The sequence below is a fragment of the Monodon monoceros genome, unplaced genomic scaffold (assembly GCF_005190385.1).
Source record: "Monodon monoceros isolate NGI ecotype Baffin Bay Population unplaced genomic scaffold, NGI_Narwhal_1 Super_Scaffold_14, whole genome shotgun sequence".
Lineage (NCBI taxonomy): Eukaryota > Metazoa > Chordata > Mammalia > Artiodactyla > Monodontidae > Monodon > Monodon monoceros.
The window spans coordinates 31,734,672-31,755,484 of NW_021703770.1; the positions used below are offsets into that span (position 1 = coordinate 31,734,672).

Here is a 20,813-nt window from a genome sequence, read left to right on the forward strand (position 1 = left end):
TGTATTCCCACGCATTCTTTTCCCACCTGCTTTCTTCCAGCTCTCAGTTTTAGTTAAAATGAACAGATATGCTTGTTTTCCATAACTAATGCTTTACATTCAGTCGATTAAATATCCCATAACTATAGTTTACATTCTGAAAAAAGTACATTTGAACTCTTTGGTCTGTTTATGCTGTGTCTTAAGTTTGTTTAGGCTGCTACAGACAGAGTGGCTTATAAACAACCGAAATTTACTTCTCATGGTTAAGGAAGGTGGGAAGTTCAAGATCAAGGTGTGGGCAGATTCCTTGTCTGATGAGGGCCCTTTCACTGGTTCACAGATGACCATGTGTCCTCACACAGTGGAAAGGGAGAACTCTGGTCTCTTCAGCCCCCTTTAAGGGCAGTGATCACATTCATGAAGGCTTCACCCTCACGACCTAATGACTGTCCAGAGGCCCTACCTCCAAATACCATCCACATTGGGGAGTAGGCTTCAACATGAATGGGGGGGGAGGGAATACTCCATCCACAGCATGCTATTTCTCAGGTAGAAGATGATATATAAATACTTGATCATTACTACCATGTCTTTGACAATGAAGTACATTAGTTGTCACCTTTGGGGATTGTGTCTGTCGTTATTTCTGGGGGGAGTTGAAGGTTTTGGCTTTCATGTACCATAGTGTGATGTAAATGTAACCTTAAAAGAGCACAAGAGGTGAGAATAAGCTTGGAATAAAATGTATACCCTATGCTTAATTGGTTAACAATATTAATAGAGTTCTAATTTGATAGTTATATATGATGTAAATAAGGGTGCCGTATAAGCTATGATCTGTAGGTCCAGTCCAGCCACTCCCATTCATGCATTGTGTATCTGGCTGCTTTCCTGCCACAGTTAGAGTTGAGTTAGTTGCAGAAGCTGAAGATATTTATTGGTCCTTTACAGAAGGTTTACCCACTCTTCCATTCCTGTCAGTTGTATTCTGTGCTTAAGGGTACCTTCAAGTTCAGCTTCTTTTGCCAGGCCACCTTAAATTGTCTCTGTGTATCTGCAGAGCTGATTATATTATTGTGTTGGCCATGTGAACTTTTTGACATGTGTAATGTGCTGTACAAATTCATTGAAGTTTTTTTCCTAATTTGTCTGAGCACAGAAACAAACCTTAATGCAGCACATCCTACGCTGTGACTATGAGGCCTGTCGACAATATCTTATGAATCTTGAGCAAGCGGTTGTTTTAGAGCAGAATCTACAGATGCTACAGACATTCATCAGCCACAGATGTGATGGAAATCGAAATATTTTGCATGCTTGTGTATCAGTTTGCTTTCCAACCAGCAATAAGGAAACTAAAGAAGAAGAGGGTGAGATTAAGAACTGTAACATGATCTTTAAGAGGAATTTTGGGCAATTTTGAAAATATAAAAATTATTAAAAGAAAATCACTGTAAAGAATTTGTACGTACTTTTACTTTGCTTTGTAAAATCTAGGAGTCTCAGAAGGTAAAAATGCCTGTTAGGATGAACATGTAACATGAATAAATAAAATTTTTATCAATGTGTTTCTGTTGCCTTAAATTCTAATTTCTCTGTTAAGTACAAACTGTATATATGATACTTAAGAGCTTTACTGATTTTATAATTGCAGGTGACTTTTATTACCATGGGAATTATTTAGCAAGTTAAGTCAAATTATATTGAGGCAACTCGTATCCCAATTTTCAGAATGTAGAGGGAAAAATAACCTAGTGAGTTGTTAGATGTTTTTGGAAAAGTAAATAAGCTTTTTGCCATAAAGTTTTTAATTGGCTAAGTGAAGGGGGAAGCTGAAAACCTAAAGTGTAACTGTGTAATTCATAATGGTTTTCCTTATTTTGAATTCTGCAGATGATATTCTGGTAGCTACGTTTTTGAACAGTGGTTTGCAAGTTTCTGACCTTTGTCTCGTTATCGTTGACTGACTAAAGGATTATAAGTAGTGTATAAATTAAGATTGAGGTACCGATATGTAGGCCTTTTCTTCCTTGGTAGTGAAAGCTAAATTTCAGCCTACTTGTGAATAACCTTATTTTTTATCTTTGGGGGTTGAAAAGTAAGGCAGAATAAGGAAATAATTCACATTAAAGGGCATAGTTCAATCTAGCTTAAGTGTTGCTCTAAGGAGGGAAAATTAAGCTGTTATCACTAGTATGTGAATTAGAATACTAAAACACTTAGCAGTTAGCATTTAATGGCCTATACATACTTCATCTCTTAGTTATTTTTGAAGTTTAAATTGATCCTAATTTTTTTCTCTTATGTTTCAGAAGCAGAGCGCTCTGAAAGAAATACATTTGCAGAAAGGCTTTCTGCTGTTGAGGCCATCGCAAATGCAATATCAGTTGTTTCAAGTAATGGCCCAGGTAATCGGGCTGGATCATCAAGTAGCCGAAGGTAATGTGATTTTTACCAGGAAAGTTTAATTGGTGGAAACATAATCCAAGTACAGAAAGAAATGTATCTCTTTCCTATCATATGCATGAATTGGTGGGTCCTTTTGTTTTGTTTTTGTTCCTCCCAATATCAGCCTGGGAAAAATACCTGACAGTATCTAGTTAGAGTTTAGGTGTAAAACAGTAGGACCTAGGATCCTTCAAAAATTTGAGGTAATTTAGACAAGTAGTTCAAACTTGATTCTTTGAATGTGTTTTAAACTCATCATTCATGTTTCCTAGGAAGTTATTTTCTTTAGTTGGAGAACAAGTAATATAATAATTGAGAGAACCTCAATCTTTTATTTTCAGATTGTTTACTTAGCTCAGTTTCTCAGACGTCCTAAAGATCTGGGAAGAAATGAAAGGCTGATGTATATTATGAATGTTTGGTATTTTAAATTTTCAGGCTTTCTGAGTTGTGAGATGGACACTTTATAACACATTAAAAATTACTAGATGTTCGAATAGATGAAGACTATAAAGAATTCAGGATACAGCTGTTTGTAGTTTTTTTTTTTTCCCCTGAAGGAAAACACATTTATATTAGACATGAGAGCCAAAATTCTTGGATACTTCACAAATCATTAATGGAAGCACTGCTCACTGTGCTAATGTGATAGGTTGTAAAGTCTACTTAAAACGAAGACACTCTTTTGCTTATTTTCTGTTCTATATTCAACTTTCCCTTTAAAAGTGATTCTTCTAAAATTGGTTCCAACTTGATAGCTTCCCAGGTTCAAAAACATCCTGAAGTGAGGTTTATCAAAAACTAGTTATGGGTAACCAAATTATAATTTAAGATAGTACAGAAACATTATGTAGACTATGCAAAATGGAAATTATCATTTGTTTAGGACTACACTAGGCAAAATGTTTGGTCTAAACTGGAAAGCAACTTAAATTCTTCATGAAGAAATTAGTGTCTGAATTATTTCAGGTATTTCATTTCCTCAGGGAAAATACAGGTGCAAATCAAGTTGGACTCTGATATGGTTGGTCCAATGCCAGTGCTGCCATCTTTTTTTCATGTAAGGATTATTTTGAAGGCAAAGACTAAAAGGAGCTTCAAGAGTGGGTGATGTGTTGCTCACAGAAATAATTTGCAGAGTAAGCTCCTTTGAGGCATTTGCCGAAGATTTCACTGCAGTGCTCTTAACCAGTTCAAACTCAGGGCTGCCGGTTGAACAGATGAAAGCACAGGAGTCTTATTATCCACGCCGGGCAGTAGGAAGTCCACAGACTCTGCTTCATTGAAGTGAAACCCTCCTCTAGCCTACAATGGATTTTCTAGGCGATACCCCTTGATGAGTATGCAGGCTGGGATTCATGAGCTGTAAGCTCAAAACTGATGCAATTTCAATATTGAATGGAGTACTGTTAAATGCCTTCAGATGATGATTTGACTCAGAAGTTTTGTTATGTGACTCAATAGTGCCTGAGTACAAAGGGCAGATTTAGTGGAAAGCTTGATTGATGCATCTGATTGCAGGTGTATGTACTCTAGAGATTATTAATCTGGAAGACACATGACCTTCGCTTTTTTGTCACAGTGGTATGTTTGAACATGACTGGATTCTAAGGCTTCTGTAGCATGGATATAACGTGCTTACAAAGAGGAAATTACATCAACCTTGAATTCTTCCATATTGTCAGAAAATACGATGACTCCAGGCAAGCCTATACGAAGAAATGTCAAAACTCTGAATCTTAGCAGCCAAGGTGGTGTCTCCTCAGTATTGTCCTCAGCCACTGAGGATACAGGTGAATCTTCATGAATTGTGTACAACATCTTGAAGAATAATTTTCTTTTTTTTGTTTTTTTTTGTTTTTTGTTTTGAAAGAATCTGTATGAGGAGCTGGGCATTGTACTTAAAAATGTTCCCAAGACCTAATGAAGAAAAGAGGTAGAGGACAATTTTTTTAAATGACAAGGAATGACCCCCTCATATAATATTGAATTGACTACATCACAACAACAAAGTTGGGAGTTTGCAAGTTCAAGATGAGACTATGGTCTCAATTTATCTTCATTTATTCTTAATGTGCTCTAGGCTAGAGGTTGGAGAATAGCCCATATATGTTTTGTTTGGCCTGTGCAATGTTAAAATTTTTTTTTTTTCTTTAAAATTCGAATGCCTTTAGATGAGCATGTATGCCTCTAGTTTGCCATGACCCCCTACTTCTTACACCTGACTGCCCTTTCCTCAGTTTATTTTACTTTCCAGGCCCAGTAGGCATTGTGTTTGCGACCCTGGTGTAAGCATTCTTCTTGATAAGCCCAAAACATGCATTTATTTTCAGGTTATTTGCAGTGCCTCCCAATTACCGCTGATTTTTTTCTCTCTGTGTGTTTTGAGTAAGACACATTAGGATACCAAGTGTCTGTGTTGAGCTTATTTAAAATTGTATAGGAGCATCACCGTGTGAAGTCACCCGGGTGTGTGCTGTTACTGGTAAGGAGCCTGCCATGCTCTTTGGGTGATATCTTGGACAGGGACGTGACCTTGACTGAAAGAATCATAATCACTGTTCCCTGCTCCCTTCCATATTATAAAAACTCTTGAACTCAGATTCCTAAATTGGGAGAGAGAAGACACCAGTACCATAAAAGAATTAACTATAGGTATTTTTTAATAGTGCATACTATAATAGCTAGTATATTTTTTGAGACATTAAAATTTACTTTGCAGAATCTTCCAAAAAATGTTTCTCTTCCCCAAGGTACATCATCATACACAAGCCTTATAAAATAGATGGGTTCCTGAAAGTAGCTTCTAAATGCATTTTTAAAAAATTTTACTCATAAAACTGAAAATGTATTGCTATGGAAAAACACACTTACCCTCGGATTAAATAATAATTAGAGATTCAAACATTAATACAAGTATTTCTGAATTACTTATTTGCAGACATATAATGCTCACCTGGTAAGGTGTTAGGTTTTTCACATCAGAAATGTCATGTCTTTGGGATTAAATCTGCCTGGGAGAAAGCAGTCCCTTATGTGTTGCCTGGCCCTTAAAATTGAATTCTTACTCTTTATTCATTTAGAAGCTCTAAAATTGTGGCCAAGTGAAAGGCTTTGCCTTATGTGCTCTCTCTTAATTGCTGCTAGTTTTTAATGTGTTAATTTTGTAGCCTTTGTAAGCTTTTATTCAGAGGTATAGATTTTTGTACAGGTAGTTTACTAGTTCCCCTAATGAGGTCTGTGTTTGTGATTATTTCTTTATCTTTTTAGCGATGTGCACACCTGTATAGCAGGAGAAAAAAAAATCACGCCCAGATATTAATCTAACAACACATTTTACAAGCTCCAGTTTCATTCATTAATTTCCTTGGGATGAAGTTGTACTGTTAAAAAAACTTTTTTGTATAAAAAATAAACCTAAATTGATCTTTGTTTGAAAACTACTTACTGTGTGGATATTAGTTCCATTGCTTTTGAGAGCACAGAAAAGGGGTTTAGTGGGCTAACAATATTGGTTTTGTGCTTATCAGTATGTTTTGCCAATGTCTACTATTGAACTTAATTCTTACTGATGATAAACAGGGGACAGAATTTTTTTTTGTTTTAATGTTCAGCTGTTCATTTATCTTAACTGTATGAGAGATTATTTCCTAATCTTAACTTCACTGCAACTTTTGTTCCCGGTGCTTAAGTTTCTGTGGGAGCTTAATATAGTGGTTTTAGTGCTGAACTGGGTACTAGGATCCCCCAGTTCCGTTTCTATCCCTTGCTGACTTATTCTGTGATTCCAGAATTGGCATTTGTACTTCACTTTCCTGCCTGGAGTATTTGCTTGTAGAACAAACTTTCATCTCAGATGAGAAGTTCTGTGCACCTTATCCTTACACTTAGACGTGGTAGTGAGCTCTGATTTTGTCCATGTTCTTCTAGTTTGAGATTACGGGAAATGATGAGACGTTCATTGAGAGCGGCTGGTTTGGGTAGACATGAAGCTGGAGCTTCATCCAGTGACCACCAAGATCCAGTTTCACCCCCCATAGCTCCCCCTAGTTGGGTTCCTGACCCTCCTGCAATGGATCCTGGTAAGATCTGTTATCTTATTCAGTGTTTAACAAAAAGACAGGGTCGTGAAAGAAAAGAAATAAACATTTCAGTGGGATATTTAGAAATCTGAAATTGTTAAAATTAGCATAATGAGTATTATAACTAGCTTACATAGATTTGGTTTAAGATGTTTGTAACTTAAAAATTAAAATTCTAGAAAGTCTTGTTAGATATCCCTCTTCTACTGAAATACATATTTCTATACTGGTAAGAAGCTAGCTAATAATATATCAAGATAAGTCAATAGGAATCCAATAGTGGATTCCTTCTATTATAGTTTGGAAAAGAAGCATCCACTTAAGCCTCCGTCCGATTTGACCTTTGGCTTGCAGAGAAAAGCCTTAAGGCCAGTTAAAAGAACATGTTAGGGATATGTTGCCTATAATGATGTACATCCTGCTGTTCTGTTTACTGAAAGATGGTGACATTGATTTTATCCTGGCCCCTGCTGTGGGATCTCTTACCACAGCAGCGACTGGCACCGGTCAAGGACCAAGCACCTCCACCATTCCAGGTGAGAATCTCTACTATTTTATCTACCTAGGCATTTGGAAGATAAAACTAAACACTTTGTATATAGGTTTCTACAGTTCTACAGTTTATCTCAAGGAGACTTCTTGGCTTGAAAAATATCTAATTCTGTGACTTATCTTCTGTATATCAGTGAAGCTGTGGTGTGTATGTGCATATATTTCATCAGTTGAGATTTATAAAATGTGTTAATGTGTTTAAATTCTCTGTAGTGAAGTTATTAATTTGTTACCAATACTCAAATATTTTTCTGGTGGTTTATTTGATAGATACTTGGTATATTATTCTAGAACAGTCTTTCACTCTGTTTTGAACACTTTTGTTACCAAGTGGATCTGCTTAATTACAGGTCCTTCCACAGAGCCATCTGTAGTAGAATCCAAGGATCGAAAGGCCAACGCTCATTTTATATTAAAATTGTTATGTGACAGTGTTGTTCTACAGCCCTATCTACGAGAACTTCTCTCTGCCAAGTAAGAAGTTTAATATACTTTTGATATGAAGATTTAGCTTTACTCCTTTTACTGTTAAGTTGATCTTGCAACATATGGAACAACAATTATCTTAATTGAATTTAAAATTTATCGGAATCTAGCATTGTATTTTCCGTGTTACTAAGTAAGCTCTCTTTAGTGAAAGAGGCCTTCTCGATATAATACAGGGTACACTAAATGAATAGTTTGATTTTATGTTAGCTTGATGAGGGTGTATATTTATATGTTAAAAAGATCACAGTATAGTTGCTCTCAAATGTTGAATCCATAAATTAGTTATATCACTGTCACCTGGAGAACTTTAAAAATTATACACATTCTTCCCCAAGCTCTACACTAGAAGTATAACTCAGCAGGCCTGAAATGGGGCCTGGAATCTGTATTGTGAAAATCCAAGGATGATTCTTACGGTTTCTTTGGAAATCTTGGCTTACGGAATCATCATGAGATCATACAGAGCTTTTGATAAGTATTCTGTTGTAAGTGCTCATTAACCGTTAATAGGTTACATCTCTACCTGCAACTTGATTGTTTATCTTCCTTTACAAACTCATAATGATGAGTGTTTTTATAATAGTTATTAATCTGTGTCAAGCTCTACTTGCATTAACTCTTATTCTAGATATAACTGTCTGGAGTAGATAATATTATCTCCACTTTACATTTGCAGCAGTGGGCTTAGAGGTTAATTAACTTGCCCAGGCTCACAAAACTATTGAGTGGCATAGCTGGAATTCCAGCCCTGGTATGTGTCTTTATTACAGAACTGGGACTCCCAGCCTTGACCCTTATGTCACCTTCCCTATTTAGTACAAGAAGGTGTTATGAGTTTTTTTATCTTTGAGGGTGAGGGAGTTTTCATGTTTAAGTCTTACTGCCCTTTGGATGAAAATGACCAAATTTATGAAATTATGATTTAATGAAGGCTGCCCCACACTAGTAAAATAAGTCATTGGATTATAAACAGAGTTATTATGACAGAAGCATCTTAATAATTTATTAGTGGTTTGAGGCATAGATAAAAGTGGTTTATATATGGATACATACAGTATATCTTTCTGTTTTTATTTTCTCAGTTGTCATCTTTTTGCATTTATGGTGTTTTTAATCATATTACCTTTGTATAATTTCCTCGTGGTGGTGTCTAAAAAGTTATTTTATGTTCTTATTCTCTTTCTCTTTGCTGTTAATTCATTTTATATTTCTACAATTCATTTCTATTTCACTAGTGCTTTATTTTAGTACCCTCACAGTGGTTGACTTTTTCCTCCTTTATCTAAAAAAACATATAAAATATCTGGAAAACACCCAATATGCCACTGTATTCATAAGCTGATGTTACTAGGAGAGGCAGTGTTCTTTTTTTTTTTGCTCTATGCGGGCCTCTCACTGTTGTGGCCTCTCCCGTTGCGGAGCACAGGCTCAGCAGCCATGGCTCATGGGCCCAGCCACTCCACGGCATGTGGGATCTTCCCGGACCGGGGCACGAACCCGTGTCCCCTGCATCGGCAGGCAGACTCTCAACCACTGCGCCACCAGGGAAGCCCAGAGGCAGTGTTCTTTTGCCTGAGTTTTAGGTGATAAGTATAGAGATGGTCAAACTGGCCCTTTTTGCTTTTTTATACTACAGATACAGGAGAATTTCCTACAGTTGCTAACACAGTTTCCTAAGTGATGTATCTGGGAATTATTTACCATGGAGATGACTCAGTAAGAAAAGGGTTTTTTCTTCTTTTTTTATTGAAGTATAATTGACTTATTATGTTAGTTTCAGGTGTACAACATACTGATTTGATATTTTTTTACATTACAAAATGACCACCACGATAAGTGTAGTTACCATCTGTCACCATACAAAGTTATTACAGTGTTATTGATTATATTCCCTATGCTGTCCTCATGACTTATTTTATAACTGGAAGTTTGTACCTCACCTATTTCACTCATTCTCCTAACCCCCTGCCCTCTGGCAACCACTAGTTTGTTCTCTGCATCTATGAGTCTGTTTCTGCAAGAGGCTTCCCTTTTCTCCACATCCTCGCCAACACTTGTTAATTTGTTGTCTTTTTTGATAATAGCCATTCTGACAGATGTGAGGTAGTATCTTACTGTGGTTTTGATTTGCATTTCTAGTGATGTTGAACTTATGATGACTAGTGATGTTGATGACTAGTGATGTTGAACTTATTCACGTGTGTGTTGGCCATCTGTCGTATGTCTTCTTTGGAAAAATGTTCAGGTCTCCGGCCCAGTTTTTAATCAGATTGGGTTTGTTTGATGTTGAATTGTATGAGTTCTTTGCATATTTTGGATATCAGTCCCTTATTGGATATATCATGGGCAAATATCTTCTCCTGTTCAGTAGGTGGGCTTTTCATTTTGTTGGTGGTTTCCTCAAAAACTTTTTAGTTTGATGTAGTCCTGTTTGTTTGATTTTGCTTTTGTTTTCCTTGCCTGAAGAGGCAGATCCAAAAAAAATAAAACGTAAGACCAGTGTCAAAGAGCATACTGCCTGTGTTTTCTTTTAGGAGTTTTATGGGTTCAGGTCATACATTTAAGTCCCTAATCCACTTTGAATTTATTTTTTTATATGGTGAGAGAAAGTAGCCCAGTTTGATGCTTTTGCAGTTAGCTGTCCAATTTTGTCAACACTATTTGTTGAAGAGACTGTCTTTTTCCCCCATTATATATTCTTGCCTCCTTTGTCATGGGTTAATGAACTTGCCCAGGCTCACAAAACTAGTGAGTGGCATAGCTGGAATTCCAGCCCTGGTATGTGTCTTTATTACAGAATGGGGACTCCCAGCCTTGACCCTTATGTCACCTTCCCTATTTAGTGTACAAGAAGGTGTTTTGAGTTTTTTATTTTTGCAAGGCCATCTCTTCTGTTCCATTGATCTCTGTGTCTTTTTTTTATGCTAGTACCATACCATTTGATTAATACAGGTTTGTAGTACTGTTTGAAATCAGGGAACATGATGCCTCCAGCTTTGGGTTTTTTTCCCTCAAGATTGCTTTGGCTGTTTTGGGGTCTTTCATGGTTCCATATAAATTTGATGATTATTTGTTCTAGTTCTTAGAAAAATGTCATGTGTATTTTGATAGGGATTGCATTAAATCTGTAGATTGCTTTAAGTAGTATGGTCATTTCAGTAACACTGATTCTTCCAATCCATGAGCAAGGTTTATTTTTCCATTTCTGGTCATCTTCAATTTCTTTCATCAATGTCTTATAGTATTCCACATATTCCAAGTACAGGTCTTTTTACCTCCTTGATTAGATGTATTCCTAGGTAGTTTGTTATTTTTGATGCAATTGTAAATGGGATTGTTTTCTTAATTTCTCTTTCTGATAGTTTGTTTTTAGTGTATACAAATGCAGTAGATTTCTGCATATTAATTTTGTTTCCTGCAACTTTACTCAATTCATTTGTTTGTTCTAATTGCGTTTGGGTGGCATCTTTAGGGTTTTCTATATGTAGTATATGTCATCTACAAACAGTGATAATTTTACTTCCATCTTTCCAATTTGGATGCCTTTTTGTTCTTTTTCTTATCTAATTGCTGTGGCTAGGCTTAAAATACTTTGTTGAATGAAAGTGGTGAGAGTGGGCATCCTTTTCTTGTTCCTGATCTTAGAGGAAATGCTTTCAACTTTTCACCTTTTATTATGTTAACCGTGGGCCTGCCAATATGTGGCATTGATTATGTTGAGGTATGTTCCCTCTGTACCCACTTTCTGGAGAGTTTCTATCATAAGTGGATGTTGAATTCTGTCAGAATCCTTCTCTGCTTCTACTGAGGTGATGATACAATTTTATTTTTCAGTTTGTTAATGTGTATCATGTTGATTGATTTGTGGATATTGAACCGTACTTGCATCCTGAGATAAATCCCCTGCTTCATCATGGTATATCATCCTTTCAATTATTGCTGAATTTGGTTTGCTGATATTTTGTTGAGGATTTTTGCATCTCTGTTCATCAGTGATATTGGCCTGTGATTGATTAATTAATTAAAATGTTTTGTGATGTCTTGGGTTTTGGTATCAAGGCGATGCTGGCCTCGTAGGATGAGTGTGGAAGCATTTCTTCCTCTTACTTTTTTGGGGAATGGTTTGAGAAGGATAGGTGTTAACCCCTTAAATGTTTGGTAGAATTCACCTCTGAAGCTGCCTGGTCATGGACCTTTGTTTGTTGGGAGTTTTTAAATTACCAATTCAATTTTATTACTGGTAATCATTCTGCTCATATTTTCTATTTCTTTCTGATTCGGTCTCGGGAGATTGTATGTTTCTAGGAGTTTATCCATTTCTTCTAAGTTGTCCATTTTATTGGTGTGTAATCATTCATAGTAAATCTCTTATGATCCTTTGTATTTGTTTGATCTTGGTTGTAACTTCTCTTTCAATTCTGATTTTATTTATTTGAGCTTTTTTCTTGGTTGAATCTGGCTAAAGGGACACATAAGTGTGTTTTGGAGTAAACAGAAGGGAGAAGTGTGTTTATTCTACAGTAAGCAGCTTCATGAAAATGAAGTTTGAGTAGAACCATGAGAAATAGGGAGAAGAGGGAACAACAACATGGAGAAGTATGAATATTATGAGGAACAGTAATTCATCCAATTCAGAGTGGAGGATTAGAAAGAAGAGAACAACAGCCAGTGGATCTGAAAAAAATAGGTTAAAATCACTACTTTGGTCTCTGTTCTTTGGGCTTGAATCCTCTCAATAATGGCCTTTGTTAGACTGTAATAGTATCAAAGTGGGATTATAAGAATAGTAATGAGATGGTGGTATAAAAGAGATGAAAATAGGCAAGAGTACAAACCAGAGTCAAGGCTATGTTTATATGTCTGTCATAGCCTTTAATATGTGTGTTGTAATAAACTGAACTATTGAGTTGTTGAAAATGGAAAAGAAAGATGAGATGCAGAAGTTTAAAAATTGCTTTAGAAGGAATACTTTGTGAAGAACCAAAAGTTTTGTCTGAAGTTACTTGGGACAGTGATACTGTTGGGTGACATAGATAAGTCAGGTAGAGAGCAGGTTTGCGGAGAAAGATGATTTGAGTTTTAGACACGTTGAATGTAAGATACCACTGGGAAATCCCAAGTAGGCTTATCAAGTAAACAAGTGTAGGTGTTGGAACCGTATTATTTTGAGAGAAGTGGTAGTTGCTATGGCAGAAGAGAGAGAGAGGCACAAACGGCTGAGGACTGACTTCTGGGAAATGCGAGGGGTCTAGGAGGAAATAGAAATTCAGTGAAGAATGTTTAAATACATTTTAAAGAGGAAACTCGTAATAATAATAGCTAACACTTAACTGAATACTTGTTTTTTGCTAGGCACTGTGCTGAAACCTTTTAAGTAATAATTCATATAATCCTCCTCACAATAGCTTGAGATAGAGCCTGTTACTATGCTCACGTCTAGAAAGTATTAGTTTACTCCAGAGCCCTTGCTGGTCTATTCTTTAGTGTCACTAAAGCCAAGAAAGTAGACCATGGTTTAGAGAGACAGAGGTTCCACAAAGTGGCTTTAAGTGAGGTAATATGAGGCCAGAAAATACCACTGATGGTTTTCTTTGAATGGTGAGACATTATTTACTAAGACAAAACTGTTTTTTTGTTTCATCATGCACATGTGTTACTTTCATAATCAGGAAGGACAATAATTGATAATATTTTTATATACAATTTTTCTCATTTTAGGGATGCAAGAGGTATGACCCCATTTATGTCAGCTGTAAGTGGCCGAGCTTATCCTGCTGCAATTACCATTTTAGAAACAGCCCAGAAAATTGCAAAAGGTAATTTATTTCAACTTCTAAAAGGGTTGCTTATTTTTTAATTTGAATAGATTCTCTTCTATAATTATTCAAACCTAATTTCTGTATATGGAAATGATACTGATTAGAAACTATCAAGATAATTCTTTTGCTTATGTGTATGAAATTCATATGCTTATACTTTTTTCAAGCATATTGTACCTTCTAACTTTCCATCAAAAAGCAGCTGGTATAAATTTCCTTAAATTAAAAAAAAATTCCATAATGGACTGTGTAATGATTAATCTTTTGAAAGAAAAGATGGATTATTCTTAGAACCTGTCCACGTGTTAATTCGTGTTAGTGATAAAATTTTATGGAAAGAACAGGCCAGAAGTCTTACTGTTCTTTCTGACTTGGATTTACTGCCTAACAGAAAGCATTAAGGAATATCAGTTCCTGCCAACCAGCCTTTAAAAGATTTAGTAGTTATCTTTTAAAAAATACTGGCTATGAATAAATTACGTGATTGTCTATAATTTGTTAAGTAGAGCTAGAACTTGAATCTTAACTGCATGAGGTAGAGCTAATGACTCAGAAGGCTGATGTTTGATGTATTTGTATTGTCCTCATATGTGGTTATGATATAATTATGCTTTGCTTTACTTTGCACCAGAATTGACTAGATTTCCTTGCATTGTTGACTTTGTATGTCAATTTATTTTATTAATATATAGTAGTTTCTTATTTATACTATGTAAATGTTAGAGCTTTTCCATTTGAGGAAAGGAGTAGATGGCTGTAAGTCTTTTCTTGATGTATGAACTATTATGTTTTTAATCTTTTTAGCTGAAGTGTCCTCAAGTGAAAAAGAGGAAGATGTATTTATGGGCATGGTTTGCCCATCAGGTACCAACCCTGATGACTCTCCTTTATATGTCTTATGTTGTAATGATACCTGCAGTTTTACATGGACTGGAGCAGAGCATATTAACCAGGTAAGTTATTTTATATTTCCCTATATTTATGCTATCTAGGTTTTCTTTTCTTCCCTTTGACCATCACCAGAGTTATAGTTCTTAGCTTTGGAATTGCAAGGCTGGTATTTCCTTTTACTCCTGAGTTTTAAAATTCTCCAAAGAAAATTAATTTGTATTTAATTCCTAAATAAATGAGGCAAAGGAGTTGACTGTTAACACCAGTTACGGGCTGTCATAAAAATTAGAAATCTTCGCTGGGTAGTATAATCTGATTCACAGCTCTTGATTTAGACTTTATAACAGTTATGCCTTTTTTTGGATGATACAGATTATTTTTGCCCTTCTGGTAATATTTGATTCCCATTTGTGTACCCATCTGTGACTGTTTCCCAGAGCACATTAATTTTGCTCTGCTGTTGTTGTGATTGAATTGTTTTAGAAAATATCAGAAATAATTATTGTGATGAGACATACATATCATTTTTCTAAAAAGTATATCCTTTTCATTTTAGGATATTTTTGAGTGTCGTACATGTGGCTTGCTGGAGTCCCTCTGTTGTTGTACAGAATGTGCAAGGGTTTGTCATAAAGGTCATGATTGCAAGTGAGTGTGACTTTAGTTTTCTTTAATATTGTAAACTACTTAGATTCATATTCCCATATTAAAATAATCTGTACTGAGTCATGCTTTGTTTCATAATTCAGAAAGCATGAGGTTCTGTCAGGTTGCCCACGTTAAGCCACTGTGTGTATTAAAACGTAGTTTTTGATTTAAAGAGTACTTTGCAATGTTTGTTTGCTAGTTCTACTCTTTACATAAAACTAGCCTGATGTGCAAGAAATATGTGATCATACATTGTGACTAGAATCAGCCTTTTAAGAAATATATATACAGAATGTTTCTGTCTGTGTTCTCCAGCCAAAGTCTCAGGCCCCCCTGTAGTAGGGTATATTAGCAGGAAACCGCTGAAGGCATTAAGGGAATCATGATTTGGCATGTGCCTTGTTGTTTTTTGGGGTTTTTTTTGCGGTACGCGGGCCTCTCCCGTTGCGGAGCACAGGCTCCAGATGCGCAGGCTCAGCGGCCATGGCTCACGGGCTTAGCCGCTCCGTGGCATGTAGGATCTTCCCGGACCGGGGCATGAACCCGTGTCCCCTGCATCGGCAGGCGGACTCTCAACCACTGTGCCGCCAGGGAAGCCCGTGCCTTGTTTACTTCTTAAACTAAATGTAATAACCTTCATCCAGCAATAGAGTTGCTATGGTTAGTTTCTTAGTTTTCACAGACCTAAGAAGCAATAAAATTATCCCAGCACTAACATTTGCAGTGCCTCAGAGTCCCAGTAGGGACATCAGCTATAGCTGTGCCACAGGTGTGTAGATGTAAAAATAGTTAATAGAGAATTGGTTTGTAAAAATCCTCTATTGTGCTTTATTTATTTTCTTTTTAACATCTTTCTTGGAGTATAATTGCTTTACAATGGTGTGTTAGTTTCTGCTTTATAACGAAGTGAATCAGCTGTACATATACATATGTCCCCATATCTCCTCCCTCTTGAGCCTCCCTCCCACCTTCCCTATCCCACCCCTCTAGGTGGCCACAGAGCACTGAGCTGATCTCCCTGTGCTATGCGGCTGCTTCCCACTAGCTAGCTATTTTACATTTGGTAGTGTATATATGTCCATGCCACTCTCTCACTTTGTCCCAGCTTATCTTCCCCCTCCCTGTGTCCTCAAGTCCGTTCTGTACATCTGGGTCTTTATTCCTGTCCTGCTCCTAGGTTCTTCAGAACCTTTTTTTTTTTCTTTAGATTCCATATATATGTGTTAGCATACGGTATTTGTTTTTCTCTTTCTGCCTTACTTCACTCTGTATGACAGACTCTAGGTCCATCCACCTCCCTACAAATAACTCAACTTCGTTTCTTTTTCTGGCTGAGTAGTATTCCATCGTATATATGTGCCACATCTTCTTTATCCATTCATCTGTTGATGGACACTTAGGTTGCTTCCATGTCTTGGCTATTGTAAATAGAGCAGCAGTGAACATTGTGGTACATGACTCGTTTTGAATTATGGTTTTCTCAGGGAATATGCCCAGTAGTGGGATTGCTGGGTCATATGGTAGTTCTATTTTTAGTTTCTTAAGGAACCTCCATACTGTTCTCCATAGTGGCTGAATCAGTTTACATTTCCACCAGCAGTGCAAGAAGGTTCCCTTTTCTCCACACCCTCTCCAGCATTTATTGTTTCTAGATTTTTTGATGATGGCCATTCTGACCGGTGTGAGGTGATATCTCATTGTAGTTTTGATTTGCATTTCTCTGATGATTAGTGATGTTGAGCAACCTTTCATGTGTTTGTTGGCAATCTGTATGTCTTCTTTGGAGAAGTGTCTGTTTAGGCCTTCTGCCCGTTTTTGGATTGGGTTGTTTGTTTTTTTGATATTGAGCTGCATAAGCTGCTTGTAAATTTTGGAGATTAATCCTTTGTCAGTTGCTTCATTTGCAAATATTTTGTCCCATTCTGAGGGTTGTCTTTTGGTCTTGTTTATGGTTTCCTTTGCTGTGCAAAAGCTTTGAAGTTTCATTAGGTCCCATTTGTTTATTTTTATTTCCATTTCTCCAGGAGGTGGGTCAGAAAGGATCTTGCTGTGATTTATGTCATAGAGTGTTCTGCCTATGTTTTCCTCTAAGAGTTTGATGGTGTCTGGCCTTACATTTAGGTCTTTAATCCATTTTGAGTTAATTTTTGTGTGTGGTGTTAGGGAGTGTTCTAATTTCATTCTTTTACAGGTAGCTATCCAGTTTTCCCAGCACCACCTATTGAAGAGGCTGTCTTTTCTCCATTGTATATTCTTGTCTCCTTTATCAAAAATAAGGTGACCATATGTGCCTGGGTTTATCTCTGGGCTTTCTATCCTGTTCCATTGATCTATATGTCTCTTTTTGTGCCGGTACCATACTCTCTATATGTCTCTTTTTGTGCCGGTACCATACTCTCTTGATTACTGTAGCTTTGTAGTATAGTCTGAAGTCTGGGAGCCTGATTCCTCCAGCTCCGTTTTTCTTTCTCAAGATTGCATTGGCTATATATGGGGTCTTTTGTGTTTCCATACAAATTGTGAAATTTTCGTTCTAGTTCTGTGAAAAATGCCATTGGTAGTTTGATAGGGATTGCATTGAATCTGCAGATTGCTTTGGGTAGTAGAGTCATTTTCACAGTGTTGATTCTTCCAATCCAAGAACATGGTATATCTCTCCATCTGTTTGTATTACCTTTAATTTCTTTCATCAGTGTCTTAGTAGTTTTCTGCATACAGGTCTTTTGTCTCCTTAGGTAGCTTTATTCCTAGGTATTTTATTCTTTCTGTTGCAGTGGTAAATGGGAGTGTTTCCTTAATTTCTCTTTCAGATTTTTCATCATTAGTGTTATAGGAATGCAAGAGATTTCTGTGAATTAATTTTGTATCCTGCTACTTTACCAGATACATTGATTAGCTCTAGTAGTTTTCTGGTAGCATCTTTAGGATTCTCTATGTATAGTATCATGTCATCTGCAGTGACAGTTTTACTTTTTCTTTTCCGATTTGGATTCCTTTATTTCTTTTTCTTTGATTGCTGTGGCTAAAACTTCCAGAACTATGTTGAATAATAGTGGTGAGAGTGGACAACCTTGTTTTGTTCATGATCTTAGAGGATACTGTTTCAGTTTTTCACCATTGAGAACAATGTTGGCTGTAGGTTTGTCATATATGGCCTTTATTATGTTGAGGTAAGTTCCCTCTATGCCTACTTACTGGGTGGGTTTTATCATAAATGAGTGTTGAATTTTGTCAAAAGCTTTTTCTGCATCTGTTGAGATTATCATATGGTTTTTATTCTTCAATTTGTTAATATGTTTTGTCACATTGATTGGTTTGCATATAATGAAGAATCCTTGCATTTGTGGGATAAACCCCACTTGATCCTGGTATATAATCCTTTTAGTGGATTCTGTTTGCTAGTATTTTGTTGAGGATTTTTGCATCTATGTTCATCAGTGATACTGGCCTGTAGTTTTCTTTCTTTGTGACATCTTCGTCTGGTTTTGGTATCAGGGTGATGGTGGCCTCGTAGAATGAGTTGGGGAGTATTCCTCCCTCTGCTGTGTCTTGGAAGATTTTGAGAAGGATTGGTGTCAGCTCTTCTCTAAATGTTTGGTAGAATTCGCCTGTGAAGCCATCTGGTACTGGACTTTTGTTTGTTGGAAGATTTTAAATCACAGTCGCAATTTCAGTGCTTGTGATTGGTCTGTTTATATTTTCTATTTCTTCCTGGTTCAGTCTTGGAAGGTTGTGCTTTCTAAGAATATGTCGTTTTCTTCGAGGTTGTCCATTTTATTGGCATATAGTTGCTTGTAGTCATCTCTCATGATCCTTTGTATTGCTGCAGTGTCAGTTTTTACTTCTCCTTTTTCTTTTCTAATTCTATTGATTTGAGTCTTCTCCCGTTTTTTTGTGATGAGTCTGGCTAACGGTTTATCAATTTTATCTTCTCTAAGGACCAGCTTTTAGCTTTACTGATCTTTGCTATTGTTTCCTTGGTTTCTTTTTCATTTATTTCTGATCTGATCTTTATGATTTCTTTCCTTCTGCTAACTTTGGGGGGTTTTTTTTTGTTGTTGTTCTTTCTCTAATTGCTTTAGGTGTAAGGTTAGGTTGTTTATTTGAGATGTTTCTTGTTTCTTGAGGTAGGATTGCATTGCTATAAATGTCCCTCTCAGAACTGCTTTTGCTGCATCCCATAGGTTTTGGGTCATTGTGTTTTCATTGTCAGTTTTTTCTAGGTATTTTTTGATTTCCTCTTTGATTTCTTCAGTGATCTCTTGGTTAGTAGTGTATTGTTTAGCCTCCATGTGTTTTTATTTTTTACAAATTTTTTCCTGTAATTGATACCTAGTCTCATAGTGTTGTGGTTGGAAAAGATACTTGATATGATTTCAATTTTCATAAATTTACCAAGGCTTGATTTGTGACCCAAGATATGATCTGTCCTGGAGAATGTTCCATGAGCACTTGAGAAGAAAGCGTATTCTGTTGTTTTTGGATGGAATGTTCTATAAATATCAATTAAGTCCATCTTGTTTAATGTGCCATTTAAAGCTTGTGTTTCCTTATTTATTTTCATTTTGGATAATCTGTCCATTGGTGAAAGTGGGGTGTTAAAGTCCCCTACTAGGATTGTGTTACTGTCGATTTCCCCTTTTATGGCTGTTAGCATTTGCCTTATGTATTGAGGTGCTCCTATGTTGGGTGCATAAATATTTACAATTGTTATATCTTCTTCTTGGATTGATCCCTTGATCATTATGTAGTGTCCTTCTTTGTCTCTTATAATAGTCTGTATTTTTTCAATTTTATTTTATTTTTTTAAATAAAATCCTCTTTCTTTCTTTATTTTTGGCTGTGTTGGGTCTTCGTTTCTGTGCAAGGGCTTTCCCTAGTTGCGGCGAGCGGGGGCCACTCTTCATCGCGGTGCGCGGGCCTCTCACTGTCGAGGCCTCTCTTGTTGCGGAGCATGAGCTCCAGACGTGCAGGCTCAGTAGTTGTGGCTCAGGGGCCTAGTTGCTCCGCGGCATGTGGGATCTTCCCAGACCAGGGCTCGAACCCATGTCGCCTGGATTGGCAGGCAGATTCTCAACCACTGCGCCACCAGGGAAGCCCAATAGTCTGTATTTTAAAGTCAGTTTTGTCTGATATGAGAATTGCTACTCCAGTTTTCTTTTGATTTCCATTTGCATGGAATATCTTTTTCCATCCCCTCACTTTCAGTCTGTGTGTGTCACTAGGTCTGAAGTGGGTCTCTCATAGACGTATACAGGTCTTGTTTTCGTATCCATTCATGCAGTCTATGTCTTTTCGTTGGAGCATTTAATCCATTTACATTTAAGGTAGTTATCAATATATCTGTTCCTATTACCATTTTCTTAATTGTTTTGGGTTCGTTATTGTAGGTCTTTTCCTTCTCTTGTGTTTCCTCCCTAGAGAAGTTCCTTTAGAATTTGTTGTAAAGCTGGTTTGGTGGTGCTGAGTTCTCTTAACTTTTGCGTGTCTGTAAAGGTTTTAAATTTCTCCATCAAATCTGAATGAGATCCTTGCTGGGTAGAGTAATCTTGGTTGTAGTTTTTTCCCTTTCGTCACTTTAAATATGTCCTGCCACTCCCTTCTGGCTTGCAGAGTTTCTGCTGAAAGATCAGCTGTTAACCTTATGGGATTTACCTTGTATGTTATTTGTTGCTTTTCCCTTGCTGCTTTTAACATTTTTTCCTTGTATTTAATTTTTGATGGCATGATTAATATTTGTCTTGGCGTGGTTCTCCTTGGATTTTTCATGTATGGGACTCTGCGCTTCCTGGACTTGATTGACTATTTCCTTTCCCATATTAGGGAGGTTTTCAACTGTAATCTCTTCAAATACTTTCTCAGTCCCTTTCTTTTCTTTTCTTCTTCTGGGACCCCTATAATT

The 20,813-nt window shown here is 36.7% G+C and overlaps 1 protein-coding gene across 2 annotated transcripts in view; it reads left to right on the top strand.

The window, feature by feature from the left end:
- UBR5 (ubiquitin protein ligase E3 component n-recognin 5) overlaps nucleotides 1–20,813 on the top strand; it is a 143,428-nt gene that overhangs the window by 80,425 nt on the left and 42,190 nt on the right. For both annotated transcript variants that reach the window (XM_029222473.1, XM_029222475.1), the window contains exons 21-28: nucleotides 1,142–1,352; nucleotides 2,295–2,421; nucleotides 6,361–6,512; nucleotides 6,953–7,048; nucleotides 7,415–7,538; nucleotides 13,272–13,369; nucleotides 14,177–14,325; nucleotides 14,820–14,911. In XM_029222473.1, coding sequence (XP_029078306.1) covers nucleotides 1,142–1,352; nucleotides 2,295–2,421; nucleotides 6,361–6,512; nucleotides 6,953–7,048; nucleotides 7,415–7,538; nucleotides 13,272–13,369; nucleotides 14,177–14,325; nucleotides 14,820–14,911 — 1,049 coding nt within the window. The remainder of the gene's footprint in view (nucleotides 1–1,141; nucleotides 1,353–2,294; nucleotides 2,422–6,360; nucleotides 6,513–6,952; nucleotides 7,049–7,414; nucleotides 7,539–13,271; nucleotides 13,370–14,176; nucleotides 14,326–14,819; nucleotides 14,912–20,813) is intronic.